Genomic DNA, 15,247 nt, shown 5'->3' with positions numbered 1-15,247 from the left:
GACAACAAAATAGTCAGCTTTAACTGTGGACCGAGCTCAGCAATTCTGAAGCTACTCTCCACACGCATGAGGGCTGGCCATTAACGAGCTGCGGACAAGGGAGTCGAGCCACCCACTGTCAGAGGAAGAAGCTACAGGAAAGCGCGTGGGGAGGCGAGGACACACCCTGCAGTGCGGGGACAAGGGGGTCGGGCACGGCAACACTACCCGGATGCGTGGACACGGGCGAGTGCACATTCCTCGGCTGCGGTGGGGCTTCTCAGCCACTGGCTCCCAACCTTAGGGGGGATCAGTCTTTGCTGTGGGGCTGCCCAGTGCACGGTGGGAGGTGTCACAGCATCTCCCGTCTCTACCCACTACATGCCAGCAGCACCCCTCAAGTTGTGACAACCAACAATATCTCCAGACATCACCAGCTATCCCCTGGGGATAGAGAACCACTGGCTTAGAAGCAGTGACAACCCTGTATCCATATCTTGGCTTCCAGATCCCATTCTCAAAACAAAACACAAAAAACACACAAATTTCTTGGAGAAACAGCTGAATAGCTGACTGGTGGGGAAAGTTCCAGCTGGCCAGGAGCACACTGTACTGCCAGAAGCAAGCAAGTGCTAAAAAAAAAAAGGGGGGGGGCGAGGGGGGTAGAACATGTCAAAGGTCAGAGGACAAGGGGGAAAAAGGAAAGAGCTACGAAGACCTCCCCGTGGCCAAAGCTGTGCCATCTGAGCACCTCAACACCAGGGCCAGACTGCAGCCCAGGAATGAGAAGCGTCTGCGAGTCCACACTGACATCAGCTGATGGTGAATGAGTAAAAAGGGGGAGAGTTACAGAGGAACCCCTAACAATACATGCAAATGCCCCCGTGTAGGGGTGGGCTTGGTGACTGGCCCCCACTGTGGGGCAGAAATGGGGAGGTGGACAGAGAAAGGCACCACCTTAAGGGAAATCAGGTGAGCATCACAGTCCTGCCAAGATAACACACCTGGTGTGATGAGTAAGGGGCACAGAGCCTTGTGTGGTCTTCTTCCCAGAAACCCACAGGCCCAGTCTCACCACAAGACACCAAACAAACCCAAACTGAGGGACATCCCGCAAAATACCTGGCCAGTGTCCTCAAATTGTCAAGGGTGTGGACACAAGGCCACAGCCAGAGGAGACTGAGGAGATACTAGGACAGGGGTGGGCAACCCCTGGCACGCGTGCCAAACATGGCATGCCAGTAACTTTTGCTGGCACGCGAAACCCTCTCTTATAATCTTCCAGTTACAATTTTTTTCTTAATATCGACTTCTTTATTTTTCAGATAAATTCAGTGTAGGTGCATCTTAGATAAATAAATAATTTTACATAACAAGTTATCTTAAAGACCATAGACATGGATTGACGAGAGAGGGGAAGAGCAATTTCTACGCCTCTGCCTTAACTCTCCCTGCCTTCCTAGATCCGACCAGTGTTTTGGTTGCATCCACATACGCTTGTGAATCTTTGTTCTCAGTGATGAATTTTGTTTGTTAAGTCTCATAATAGGAGTAGCCTGACGGATGAAAGTAGTAGCTCGTGCATATCTCTGAAGGTCACGAAATATAAACCTGATGTAAAATCTCTGTCATCAGTGATGCAGCAGCAAAAGTCCCACTGATATCAAACGGAGTCATAAAGTTTTCTGTCGGACTATCAGTGTACATGTATACATTAAAAAATAAATGTATTTTTCATCATCATATACTGTGTTTTTGTCGCTCAAATGAATTTTATTATTTCTTCAAGGTTCTTCACATACATACACCTTAAGAGGTATCAAGTAGGCATAACATGTTCTCAAAAAATTAGGGTTGGCACGCAGAAGAATTTTGAGTCAGAGATTTTGCTGGTTTTGGCACACACTCACAAAAAGGTTGCCCACCCCTGCACTAGGACAATGCAGGTCCCTGGACAGAAAAGGACATCGGTGGAAAACCTGGAAGGACCCAAATAAAGCCTGTGGTTTACCGATGTCATTTCTTGGCTCTGACAGAGGTCGCAACGTCACGTGCGATGTTCATGGGACTCGGTGCTGTTTGCAACCTGGCTGAAAACCTACAGTTTTCCCAAGCTAAAAAGCTGTAAAAACTATTGTAGCCAGTATACAGAAATAAAATTGATTTTTGTTCATTGTTCATTCAGTGACCTTGCTATTAAATTCACTTACTAATTCTAATAATGTGCTTGTGGGTTACGTTGTGCAGATTGTACGCGTATAGACATACAATCTGCAAATAAAGATGGTTTTACTTCTTTCTTTCCGATCTGTGTCCATCCTACTGGTTTTTCTTGTCTTACTGCTCTGGTTAAACTTCTAGGATAATGTTGAACCGAGTGGTGATGCTGGGCATCCTTGTTTTCGTCCTAATCTCGGAGAGTAATGCTCAAAACTCTACGTGGACTAGAAGTTTCTTTCCGTGAAGTGTGTGTGTGTGAATCATGACACTAATTCTGACCCATGGTCACAGCGCGTTATCAGCTCCAGCCCTAAGCTGCCTGCACGCTTAGTGAACGCCACCTTCTGTGCAAGTAATGAAACCAGAAGGTGGGAGCACAGCCAGAGCCTGGACGTGTATCTGTAAACAACACTCTGGGGCGCACCAAAGGCAACAAACAAGGAGGGGGCGCGGGGGGGGGGGCGCCTTCCGGCTAGAACGTTCCAGAGCCGCTCCGCGCAGCGGTGAGAAGGCACCGCACACGCGTAAACACAGTTGAACTTTGCGCATAACGCACGTCGCGTTAGTTTGCACCTCCATCTAACCTTTTTTAAAAGTTCTACGCCCACAGTTGGTCGGCAGGTCCCCCACCGGGTGGGGGCGGAGCCTTGCCCCCTGCATTTGAGGCTTAGGGCCCGGAAGGCAAGCCCAGAAACCCAGGCGCAAAAACAGACGGAGTTGGATTTAGCCGGGAGGGGGCGGAGCGGGGCGGGGCGGAAGGAGGGCAGCGTAGACCCGGCCCGGGGTCCGGCTCCGACGGAGGGCGGAAGCGTACCAAGTCTTCAGAGCGCGTGTGGGCGGCCAGGCGGGCTGCGGCCCGGACCCCAGCATGCTGCTCCGACCCCGGCGGCCACCCCCGCCCGTGCCGCCCGCCTCGCTGGTGCAGGACAGCCCCGACGAACTCGAGGAGGCCGAGGACTCCCCCGGGACCCCGCCCAGACGGCCCGCCTCGCCCGGCACGCCGGAGGCGCACGAGCTCCCCGGGTCGCCGGTGTCCCCGGGCTCGGCGCAGCGCACGCCCTGGAGCGCCCACGAGACGGAGCTGCTGCTGGGCACGCTGCTGCAGCCGGCCGTGTGGCGCGCGCTGCTGCTGGACCGCCGCCGGGCGCTGCCCACCTACCGGCGCGTGTCGGCCGAGCTGGCCCGCCAGCAGGTGCGGCGCACGCCCGCGCAATGCCGCCGCCGCTACAAGTTCCTCAAGGACAAGCTCCGTGAGGCGCACGACCAGCCGCCCGGACCCTTCGACGCGCAGATCCGCGAGCTCATGGGGCTGCTTGGCGACACCGGGAGCAAGCGAGGCCGCCGCCGCTCCCCCGGGCCCGGGCGCCCCCCGCGCGGCCGCCGCCCGGTCCCCAGTACGCCCGCCGGTCCGCCCGCCGAGCGGGGTAGGTGGAGTGGAGGAGGGGCGGGAGGGCCGGGCGGGAGACCGGGGAGGGGGGTGGGGGGGAGGGGACTGGCGATGGGGGAGCGGCGGCGGCCCGGGTGCCCAACCCTCCACCCACTCCGCGTTGCAGACGCTCCGTCGATGCCCGCGGCCCGCGACTCCGACGTGGACGCCTCCTGGTCGCTCAGATTCAGCTCGTCCCCATCCAAGCCTTCCGAGGCTCCCCGCGACCCGGGCTCGCCGACGGCGCTCCCCTCCTTAACCCCTGCGCCGGGCCGCTCCGAGAACCACGCGCCCCCCCACGCCCCCAGCTCCCCGCCACCCCTGGACCCCGCCTGGGAACAGCCCGACTCGCCGCCCAGCCGCCAGGAGACCCACGGGCCCCCGCAGGCCGCACCCCCATCGCTGAACGCCGCCCTCATGCAGACCCTCGGGCACCTGGGCGACATCGTGGCCGTCCTGGGCCCCCTGCGCGACCAGCTGCTGACCCTGAACCAGCACGTGGAGCAGCTGCGCGGCTCCTTCGACCAGACCGTGTCCCTGGCGGTGGGCTTCATCCTAGGCAGCGCCGCCGCCGAGCGGGGTGTCCTGGGGGACCCGCGCCCCTGAGGCCTGGCCCAGACCCGTCCTGTTGCCCTCCCCCCACACCTCTAGGTACGTTCAATAAAAAAGTGTTGCTTTTCCCAACGTAGCCTTGTGAGTGTGTGCAGGTCCCGCCTAGGTAGGAATGGTCCCCTGCAGGTAGGGCGAGGTTAAAATGGCCTTGGGGTCCTGGGGAGGGGCAGGAGGAACCGCGGGGCCTGTGCGGGCTGTGGTTGGGCAGGAGTGGTGCGTCGCTAGCCAGGGCCTCACCTGGGGGCCAGTTTCCAGAGGGAAGGGCTGTGGAATCTGAGGTTGGAATCCTCCTGGTCTCGCCAGACTGCCCACCAGCACAAAACAGCCTTGGGGGTGAGCACTACCTGCACCCTCCCTGGGAGCCCCGCTGAGCAGGAGGGGTGGGTACGCAGGGCCCCACCTGTAGGATCCGGGGTGTGGCGTGAGCTCTGCCCCAGCCTGTGGGGGAAGGTGGAAGAGGTGCTGGGACACACAGGCAGGAGACTGATGCTCACCCAAGGAAGGGGCTGGTTTTGTCCCCAGGGTGGTGACTGGCCTGGGTGGGTCCAGGTGGCAGGGGCTGGGGGAATCTGAGACTTGACATTGGCTGAGGCCAGGATCCTTGCAATTTTGAGAGGGTTTTTATCAAAATCGCAGAGAATGTTTTCCCAGATGGTCATTGAGAATCCTATATTCCATCAATGAGTCTGGCTGGAAGGAGACTGGGTGGAGCCAGACCCAGGAGCCCCCTGCCCAGGCAGATAGGAAGTAGCCTGAGGCGCCTCACCAGCATAACAATACCGGCGCTGGAGGAGAATGTGGGGTGGGGAGCTTTTCACCAACTAGGGACTCATTCACAGAGACTAAAGCGATTTGCTTGGGGCCCGAAAAGCTAGGGACTCCCGCTGGCCTTATGGCGGGGCGGGGCGGGGTGTGGGGGGTTCCGAGTAGTGGGGTTGCAGCCCCTCCCCAGCCCCTTTCAGGAGACACTGCCAGAGAGGCCACAGTTGGACCCTCAAGCCAGCAGGGTGCCCTGGTGAGCCAAGCTGAGCTGTGTGCTGATGGCAGGCCCTGGGGATTCTGCAGGCGACCAGTCCTGTGGGTCACCTCGTTTCTAAGCTGCCTCAGCTCCAGGCTGCCCCTGCTGCGGTCCCCAAGGATGGCCAGGTTGCTTGGAAGCCTGTTGGGTGAAGAGTCTGGCTTGCAAACATACCCCCAACCCCCACTCGGGGGGCGACAGAATCCCAGCAAACCTGCCCACCCCCGTGGGTGGGGAGCTTGTTGTTTGGTGTGTTCATCACTCTAGTCACTAGGGACCCTCTGCCCTGGAGAAGAACTGTTCTGGGGCAGGAGAAAACCTCTCAGTTGGAGATAGTTGAGGACACTAGGAAAACCCATGGGCCTTAGTGCCACGTGGACTATGGGTCAGGTCTGCAGCCTCCTGGGCGCTATGCTGGAGTAATCTGCACGCTCCTGCCTGGACAGCAGTATGTTCCTCCAACCTGGAGGGGAGAGATGCTGGCTGTGGGTGGTTCCCTTGGCTAGTTTCTCTACCATCTTTGCCCTGGTGATGCCCAAATGTCTTTCTTTTTTTTTTTTTTTAGAGAGAGGAAGGGAGAGGGAGAGTTAGAAACATCAAAGATGAGAATCATCAATTGACTACCTCCTGCATGTCCCCTACTGGGGATTGAGCCCGCAACCCTGGCATGTGCCCTTGACTGAATCAAACCCGGGACCCTTCAGTCCACAGGCTGATGCTCTATCCACTGAGCCAAACCAGCTAGGGCCTATGTGTCTTCTTACCAGCAGGCCTGTGATCCCCTTCGGCCGGGGTTCCTGGGGGGCTGTGAGGTGAGGCAGGTACCCATGTTGCTTTGTGTCTTATGCTGGGCATCCTGGGTTTGGCTCTGGGAATGTGAGGTGAGGTGGACACACCCCAATGGTACCAGCATCCCCAGCCCTTGGCCCATCTCTCCCTATGCCTGACCCCCGGTGCTGGGCAGTGTCTCCAGCAGCCTCCCAGGGCCGCTATCAGATTAGTCCCCATTCCGTCTCACTAAGGGGGTTCCGGTCGCATTTTTTCTTTTATTGTAAATACACGTACAAGTCACATGACCTGTTTTCGAGTGGGCAGTTCAGTGGCAGCAAGGACATGACACTGTTGTGCAGCAACCCCATCCATCCCCAGAACTCTTCGTCTTCCCAAACGGAAACCATGTCCCCCTCAGACACACTCATTCCCCATCCTCTCGCCCAGCCCCTGGACCCCAGCATTCCACCCTGTGAACGCGGCTCCTCGTGGAAGTGGAATCTCACAGTGCTTGTCCTTTGTGACTGGCTTATTGCACCGAGCATGCTGTCCCCCGGGTCCATCTACGTGGTGGCCTGTGTCAGAATGTCCTTTCTCTTTAAGGCTGAATAATACTCCCGTGTGTGGATGGACCACGTTTTCTCTATCCATGTGTGAACCGTCGGGTTGCTTCTGTCTCTTGGCAGTTGTGAATGAGGCTGCGATGGACATGGCGGCTGCCCCAGTGGGTGCGGTTGGCACCTTGCAGCGACGTGCAGGTACAGCAGCACCACACTTGAGGAGGACGCCCACTGTCCAGTGGCAGGGTGGGCCATCTAGCTAGTGTTTCTACAGATGGTGCCGATTCCTAGCGAGCACCCTGCATTCTCTGTGGTGTGCTGAGGCCCTTCAGAGTGCACGTCGCCTGTGTCCCTGGCCAGGTCGGATGACCTGCAGTGACCACGGGAGGGTACGGCTTCAGGGACCCGGGGCTGGCTTGGCTTTTCCCTGTATCCCTGTCCTCTTAGTGCCACCCACTGTGTGTTCAGACTGAGTCAGGCCCACGCTGGAACTCACCTGGATCCTCGTCACCATCCGTCCATCGTGCAGGACTGGGGCAAGGGCGTACGCACTCTCAGAGGCCAGTCTGCTTCTGGGTGGGCAGCCAGTGGGCTTCGCAAACAGAGGCGAAGGTCCTGTGCCCTACCCAACGGCTTCGCTTCTGCAGCCTCCTGCGCTGGCAGCTCTGCCTTCCCGCCGCCGGGGCCACCCAGGCCGTCAGAGCGCCATGTGACTCAGTCTTGTACTCACTCCCACATGGGCCTGAGCCTGTCCCGCCTCCCCGTCACCACGGAGCTCTTCCCATGGCTGTTTGCCATCTGCACTAGCTGTCATGTTTGTCACAAGAGTCTCAGAGGAGGGGGTCCCTTCCTGAAGACCCCGGGGTCACTGTTCCCACCTTATTTATCCAGACGCAACACTGCTCCTCCTATTGCAGCGATGGTGAACCTTTTGAGCTCGGCGTGTCAGCATTTTGAAAAACCCTAACTTAAGTCTGGTGCCGTGTCACATATAGAAATTTTTTGATATTTGCAACCCTAGTAAAACAGAGATTTATATTTTTGATATTTATTTTATATATTTAAATGCCATTTAACAAAGAAAAATCAACCAAAAATATGAGTTTGTGTGTCACCTCTGACATGCGTGTCATAGGTTTGCCATCACTGTCCTATTGTCAGAGTTGTCTGGTTCCACGGCTGTTCCGTGTGCGCCGAGAGCAACACGGTGTGGCTGGACTCCTGGGTGGGAAAGTTCTAGAACTGCACTGTCCATGACGACAACCACCAGCCACGTGTCACTGAGCCCTCGAGATGTGGCCGGTGAGACTGACACTAAATGTTTTCATCTAAATTAATTTAAATGCACACCTATGCCTCCGATTCCAGTCAGTCCTTACGTAAAATTCTGTTGTGTTTTAGTGTTACCTGTTCTTGGTTTAAGGTCATACCTTCAGAACGTTGCCTTTAAATTTGACTTTGGTGAAAGGGAATTGAACTAAATGTAAAGACCTAGAGCCTAAGATTCTCTCCACAGCGGCCGCTCTCACACCGCGGTCGGCCACCATTGGACAGGACACGGGTCCTCATCCCTCTATCTCTTCACCCTTTTTTAAAAGCCCCCATTCCATTATGGTGTCTTTAACCCGCGTCATGCAGACCACTACCTGGCCCTCAATGACGTGTGTTCACCGTCCACGCTTCTTACCTTTACAGCGGGGCATGCCCTCGGGTGCCCACTGTGCTGGAATGATGGGCCTGCATGGCTCCTGGGTCCCCGACTTCTCACAGCTTCACAGAACCTCTGGGAGGGGGCGGGAGGAGGGGGCAGGTTTGGCCTCCAAGCCCTGTGATGCCTGTGGGAGCAGTGGGTCCCAGGACTTAAGAGTCCACACTGGTCCCTTCCCATCACCCAGCTCCCAAGGGCAGGATGGAGGTGGGCAGAGGGAGGCAGGGCCCACGCCCCACCTTTCCTGTGGCAGCGGCAGGGGAAGCTCTGCCTGGAGAGGGGCCCAGCCAAGGACATGGGGACCCAGACAGTCAGAAATGAGCCGTCCTCCACTATGAGCTTGAGGGGGGAAGATGGGGAGCTGGCTCATCACACCCTCCACCTGAGAATCTGCCACCTCCAACCCATCCACCCACCAGGTGCTCTCTTCCCAGACTCTCACCCAGCTGGGGTGGGGTCATGCCCACCTCGCCCCCACCCACCCCTTGGTTCTTTCCACAAACAAGCAATTGGGGGCCACGAGGAAGGGCCCAAGGGGAGTATGAGGGACAAAGGGGCTAGGAGGGTAGGCTCGGGGGGGCTCAGGGAGGGGCAAGGCAGAGTGGAGGGGCAGGAATGCCCCTGTGAGTGATGGAGTGTGCAGTGGCAGGCCAGTGAATGCATGAGCAAGAACAGGGCGGGGCTGAGGCAGCAGGACCCCGGGCCCAGTGTGGGGTGCAGGGCTGGGGCCATGGGAACGGCCGTGGGGGGCGGGGCTGCTAAGCCTCCGAGTGACAGACGGGGGTCTGAGTGTGAGGAGCGCATCTACCACTCACCTCCAGGCCCAGTCACCCTTGCAGAGACCGGCAGGAGGCGACTCCGAGTCGTGCAGGCGTGGGATTGGGGCCAAAGGTCCAGAGCCGAGGCCACGCCCGCAATCACCTGGTCTCCGAAGAGGGGCAGACACCCCAGGGTGCGGCTCCCGGAACTGGGAGTGGGAGGTGGGGGAGGGGGTCCAGGCTGCCCCGAATGCTCCACCAAAGCCACGTGAGGAAGCTGCCGCCAGGCACGCGTGGCACAGAGTCACTGGGGTTAGCGGGAGGGACCCCACTGGACAGGAGCCAGCCGCTGGGGGACAGCCTGCCGGAGACCAGGCAGTGCTGCAGGGAACAGCCAGGCAGCAGCCAGGAAGGAGGGGTCTCTGACCTGCTGAGGCTGGGTCACCTTGGGTCTATGGAACGGGTAGGGGGCGGCGGTGTAGGCAAGGGAGCGGGAAAGGGAAAGCAGGAGGGTCTGGATTAGGGAGGAAGCCGCCTGGCAGAGATGGGGTGCTGGGAAAGGTGTGTGTCTGGGGTCAGAGGCCAAAGTCCTGAAAGATCAGAAATGAGGAGGTGCTGAACGCGGCGTTGGAAAGCTTGGGGCAGGTTAATGGCGGACGTTTCCTAAATTAGCACGTTGGGCGCCCGGCGCACAGTGCGGGATTCCCACCCAGCGGTGCTCCTCAGCCGGAGGCCTGTCTGCACGTGGAGCCGTCCTGGGGGTGGGGAGTCTTCCCTTTGCCGGGTTTGTGAGGCACCCCCACCCCGTCAGTCCCAGAGGATCTCTGCGCAGGTCCCCACTCGGGACACAGGCCAGTGACCCAGATCCCCAGCCTCACCCCGCGGGGTCTGGTGACCGGACACAGCCGGTGCAGGGGTTGGAGGAAGACCTGGGTCAGCGCCGGCCGGTTCCCGCTGTGCCCGTGTGGGTCCGGCTCCCACATCTCTAGCCCCTTGTGGCCTGCACGGCTCGGGAGGTGGGGCTGGGTGCTAATCCCGAGGCCGGGCCCGCGAGCCCTTTGATTCCACAGGCGGCGTAGGGGGACCCGGGGGGGGGGCCGTCGGTGCCCGGCCCAGACTGGCGCCAGCGCCCCAGGACCCCAGGCTGCTGACCTAACAGTCGGCACGGAAAACAGCCATTGGCTCGGCGGCCGGACCCGTGCCCGCACCCGACTCGGAGCCCGAGCTCGAGGGCCCGTTGGTGGGTTTCCGCCGTGGACCTAACAGGCGTCTGCCGAGTGGCGTCCAGGAAACAGGCGCAGGCCCGCCTAGGTAGGAGAGGTCCCGGTGATGTGCGGTCTGGGGTGGGGCGGTTGTCAGAGGGGCTGTCACCCCGCTGGGCCCACCTGCCTGCGCCCTCTGCGTCCCCCAGGGTGCCGAACCCTGGAAGCCGACCTGGCCAGGTCAGGAGTGAAGCAGCATTGGACAAAGTGACCGTCCCGAGGGCACCCCCTGAAGCTCTTGCTGCATAACCACCACCACCCCCCACGCACACCCCAAATACAAAGGGGGCAGCAGCCGAATCTCGACCCTCCGCAGAGGACGGTGGCTGTGTTGTCCATCCTGCTCGGTTCCTCCCGGGAGGGAGCAGAGGAGGGAGGTGCCCATGACCTGAGCCAGCAGGCCCCTCCTCCTTTGAGTCACTGGAATTTAGCAGCAGCTCCTAGGGCACCCTAAAGGACCCCAGCCCAGGGGCTCGGTGGGGGCTGGGAACACAGACAGAAGGGTCTACAGGAGCCGGGCAGTCCCTCTCTGGACAGCCCCTCCCTGCCCCGTCTGGCCTGCTTTACATTCCTACCCAGCCAGGCGCCTGGAGGCAGCAGACTCCCTCCTTCTCACTGGCCGCCCACCCTGTCACGGAAGCAGGATGGATGCTGACTCCCCCAGCTTGAAGCAACCTGTCTCCGTTGCACACCTGTCGCCTCTGTCTGGCGCTGTAGACCTCCGGGACAGCTTGGAGAACGAAGAAGATGGTCCCAGAAGCCCACAGGACAGGCTGGGAGCTGACATTGGTGGGGCCACCCTCACCTTCCCGCAGCCTCGGCCAGCGGGTGGGGGTGGGGAGATGAAAGGATCTGACAAATCCCCAGCCACACAGCCCCACCCCTCCCCGAGACATCTTGGAGCCGGGGGAGGTGTGAATGGCCTCCTTTGTGCCTCCAAATTGAAGGCAATTAGATGCTACTTATCTGGGGGGATTTGAGCTACCCATGCAAATGCGCCTCCCACCCCCTCCTCCTCCTGAGCTATAAATGCTGCCCAGCCCTGCTGAACCTGAGGCAGACCCTGTGCCCCCACCCCGCTTGGCCCTGCCCCGCCCACACGGCGCCAGCCCCCACCGCCTGTCCCACCAAAGACCCGGAGCCCGGCCTCCACCTTCTGTTCCGAGGCGGATCCAGCGCTGTCCCCGCGTCCAGGCATGCCGCCCTCCTCCGACCTGCCCGGCGGCCAAAAGCCAACCTCCAGCTTTGGTTCTGTGGACTGGCTCTCCCAGAGCAGCCACGTGGGGCCGGCGCACACCTCCAGGCCCACTGCAGTCTCCTGGGGCAGCCTCTCTGCCCCGGCCAGGGTGTCCAGCGGTGGGGAACCCCCGCAGGCCGTGGGCATGGAGGAGGCCAAGTCCGCAGCAGTGTCTACACCAGGGACGTCCACGACTGGTAGGTCTGGGTGTGGGGAGAGGGATCCTTCCTTCCCAGACTGGGGAAGGTTCAGGCGAAGGGAGGCCAAAAGCACAGGCATCCTGTGTGCTCAGGTGGGAAGAGGGGCTGGGGTTCCGCCCGATCCCCCTGGCAAGTGAAGGTTTTCCTTCGGAAGCAAAAGCCACAGGGCTGGACTTCCCTCCTCAAGCCCCTTGAGCTCCTTCTGCACCCTCCTCCTGGAGGGACTGGCCTGGCCCTCTCGCCCAGGCCCGGCTGCCCACGGACTGTGCCCACGGATCCTCGCCCAGGTCTTCACTGTGGGCCATGACCGTGGTTTTCTAGTCGTAATAGTCCTGGACCCATTTCGGCAAGAGGCGCGGGGTCGCCGATAAGTACGTCTTAAAGCTTGTGACACCTGGCCAGGTCAGAAGGTGGTTGTGCCGTCCCCCCCCCCCCCGCCCCCAAAGCCGGGCGCCCAGTTTGGCATCTAGACTGTCTCTCCAGTTCCCCTGGAATCCTGCAAGCTTGATCTGGGGGCAGCCACAACCCCGACTCCTGAGGACACAGCCTCTGCTTTTCCGTACACGCGGACTGTACCTGTGAGTTCCCTGCCTTCGGCCCATTCAGGAATCTCGGTGGCTCCTGAGCCTCACCCAACCCTTTGTTTACTGACGACACTTTCTCCGTCTGCCTTTTACTCGATGTGACTTGGTCATTGCCTTTAGGTTGAAAGTGGGGGTTTATATTATCTGTAAGCTTTTGTTTTTTTAAAACGTTTAATTCTTATGGAGTAGTTTTATATTTTAATGAGGTAGAATTTTAAATGTATTCTCTGCAACCAGTAGCCCCCCCCCCCCCAAAAAAACAAACAAACAAAAAAACCCAATGGCTGCATCAGAATCCTTCGTGCTGGCCAGTCACCCCCTCCACCCCCACTGCCCCTCGAGTGAGTGTGTGCTCCTCTGGTGGACACTACGGGAAAGTGTTAAAGACAATTTTGTAAAATCTGCTTCTCCCAAAGCAAATGATTGGTGTATTTTATCGGTCAGACTTCTGTTCAGTAAAGACCATGTGAAGGACCTACACCACGCTGGTTGACCGTACCTCGTGGCGGGGCGGGGGGTTGGGGGAGTGCTGAGTGCCGTCCCCCACCTCCTAACTTAGAAATTAGAAGACTGGACTTCCAGACACACTGTTGGTGCCGACAGCCTGGTTCCTGGTGATGAAGGCTGCTTTCCCAGTTGGTCCCTCTAGGCCAGTGATGGCGAACCTATGACACGCGTGTCAGAGGTGACACGCGCGCGAACTCATTTTTTTGGTTGATTTTTCTTTGTTAAATGGCATTTAAGTATATAAAATAAATATCAAAAATATAAGTCTTTGTTTTACTATGGTTGCAAAGATCAAAAAATTTCTATATGTGACACAGCACCAGAGTTAAGTTAGGGTTTTTCAAAATGCTGACACGCTGAGCTCAAAAGGTTCGCCATCACTGCTCTAGGCCTTGCATAGAATGGACTCCACCCGCCCCACCCCTACCAGCCCCTCTCACCTCCTCTCACTTGGTGAACAGGAGTTCCTTGTCTGCAGGCAAAAGAAACCTTTTCTGGAAGGAGGTGGGGTGGGTGGGAGTCATTCTTTCGGAAGGAGCGAAATGCCCCGCGGTGGCAGGGGAGGGTCTGTGTCGGAGCTCCGTCCGTAGTGACCTTTCTGCAGTGTCCACATCCCCGTGCTGTCCTGCGCCACAGGCTCTGGACCCTATTGCACACGTGGCTGGGCGGAGGAGCCGTCGCCAACCCTGAGGGGGACAGCAGAACACTGGAGGGCTGCCACAAAAAGTGAGGCTAGGGAGGGCTGTCTGCCCTCCTTCAGGCCCCAGGCACATTGATCACCGTGTCTGTCATCTTCAGCCACAAAGCTTGTGGCACCCACTGAGCAAGGGGAGGGTGTCTCTTGTGAGCCAATGTCCCTGGTAGCCAAATGGATTCAGTGCCCGTCCTTCCTCCCTCCCCCAGGGTTGAGCAAGGAGGCAGACAGCCCTCGGCCTCCCCGCGTCCGCACAGCCTTCACGGAGGAGCAGGTCAGCACCTTGGAGAGCGCCTTCCAGCTCCACCGCTACCTGGACCCCCAGGAGCGCCGGAGGCTGGCCCAGACCATGGGGCTCTCGGAGGTGCAGGTGAGAACTCTGGGCTCAGCAAACCACGTGGGGCTGGGGGCGGGGGGGGGGGTGGCCTGTTTGCCCGCTCTGACCTTGTTTTCCCCACAGATCAAAACCTGGTTTCAGAATCGCCGAATGAAACATAAACGCCAACTGCAGGACTCACAGCTGAACGTCTCCCTCTCTGGAGCGGTCTACTCGCCCCTGGCTTTCTGCCCACCTGCCCTGGGCAGCCCCCTGCAGTTGCTGCACCCGTGGGCATCCTTGTCTGGGCCCTCGGCTCTAGCACAGCCCCCTGGCTCCTTCTGGGACCCCTGCCAAGGGGAGCAAGCCTCCCTGGCCTCGGCGTGGGCCTCGAGCTGCAGACCGCCTCTGATGTGCTGCCTGCGGGATCCTGGGAGCCAGGCGCACACGCTGGGCCCGGCCTTGTCCCGGGGAACCTGGCGCCTGTATGTTCTGCCGGAGACCGGAGATGCCTTTTGAGGAAGCAGGGCAGCCCAGTAGCCCGCAGTTGGGGTGCGTCAGAAGCCGTATCATCCCCCCCACACACTGGGTGTGTGCAGAGCATGCCTGGCATCTACCCGGAGAGATCGTCGTCCGCATGTCAGTTTACGCCACCCTAACACCCTGGTGTGGGCCTTGTGCTGATGCATGGAGGGGACCTGGAACCCTGACCCGCCAGAAGATTCTGGAGGGTTTACAATCGAAGGCATTTTAGAGCTGCCCCTTTACTGAAAGCTATTAAAGGGTTTCTGATCGCTCAGTGAACAGAATGGAAAGCGAGTAGACTGGTTCTGTGCTGGGCTGTTAGCACCTAATAGAAGGTAATCTAGTCCATCTAAGGCGTCGGAAAAATGTTTTCTCAGTTGGAAAAAATAAAGGTGGACCCTTCCTCTACCAGGGCCAGGCACATGTCCCTATCCCGAGCCTCCTGGTCTTTGTGCTCAAGCTGTGATCTGGGGGGTGGGCAGGGAAAGCTGCTCAGACCGCCCCCCCCTCATAAACCCCACAAGGGAAAGTGGGCATAGTGGGTTTCCTGAACAGATGCAGCCCCTTAGGGGTGACCCTGCACACCCCCTGCTACCCTGACCTTTTACATTGGGCTCTCTGGGACACGAATGCTCTCCCTGCCCAGGAAGCTGTGGACAAGAGACCCCCACCCTGAGCTGGGGTGCAGCATGTGACCCACAGGCCAGTTAGGGACCCAGGAGAGTGCTGCCTCTCCCTGGTCCCAGGAGCCATGCTGCAGCCGCTGTCGGTAAAAGTGGAGAGCCAGGCAGAGCCTTTGGCATCCTGGATTCAGCCATGCCTACAGCCCACAGCTGTCCCCACACAGGGAACAGTGAAGCTGATGCATTG

At 59.0% G+C, this 15,247-nt stretch overlaps 2 protein-coding genes across 2 annotated transcripts; both read left to right on the top strand.

Annotated features, from left to right (window-relative positions):
* The first annotated feature begins 3,067 nt into the window (after positions 1-3,067).
* On the top strand, positions 3,068-4,231 carry UTF1 (undifferentiated embryonic cell transcription factor 1). Its single transcript, XM_059661991.1, has 2 exons — positions 3,068-3,623; positions 3,753-4,231. Exons 1-2 carry the CDS (start codon positions 3,068-3,070, stop codon positions 4,229-4,231), a joined length of 1,035 nt encoding a protein of 344 aa, XP_059517974.1.
* Positions 4,232-11,510: 7,279 nt separating this feature from the next.
* On the top strand, positions 11,511-14,371 carry VENTX (VENT homeobox). Its single transcript, XM_059661990.1, has 3 exons — positions 11,511-11,748; positions 13,746-13,906; positions 13,997-14,371. The coding sequence occupies exons 1-3, from the start codon at positions 11,511-11,513 to the stop codon at positions 14,369-14,371; spliced, it is 774 nt and encodes a 257-aa protein (XP_059517973.1).
* The last annotated feature ends 876 nt before the right edge of the window (positions 14,372-15,247 follow it).

Source organism: Myotis daubentonii, chromosome 13, assembly GCF_963259705.1.
Source record: "Myotis daubentonii chromosome 13, mMyoDau2.1, whole genome shotgun sequence".
Classification (NCBI taxonomy): Eukaryota; Metazoa; Chordata; class Mammalia; order Chiroptera; family Vespertilionidae; genus Myotis; species Myotis daubentonii.
This window is presented reverse-complemented; position numbering and strand designations above follow the sequence as displayed.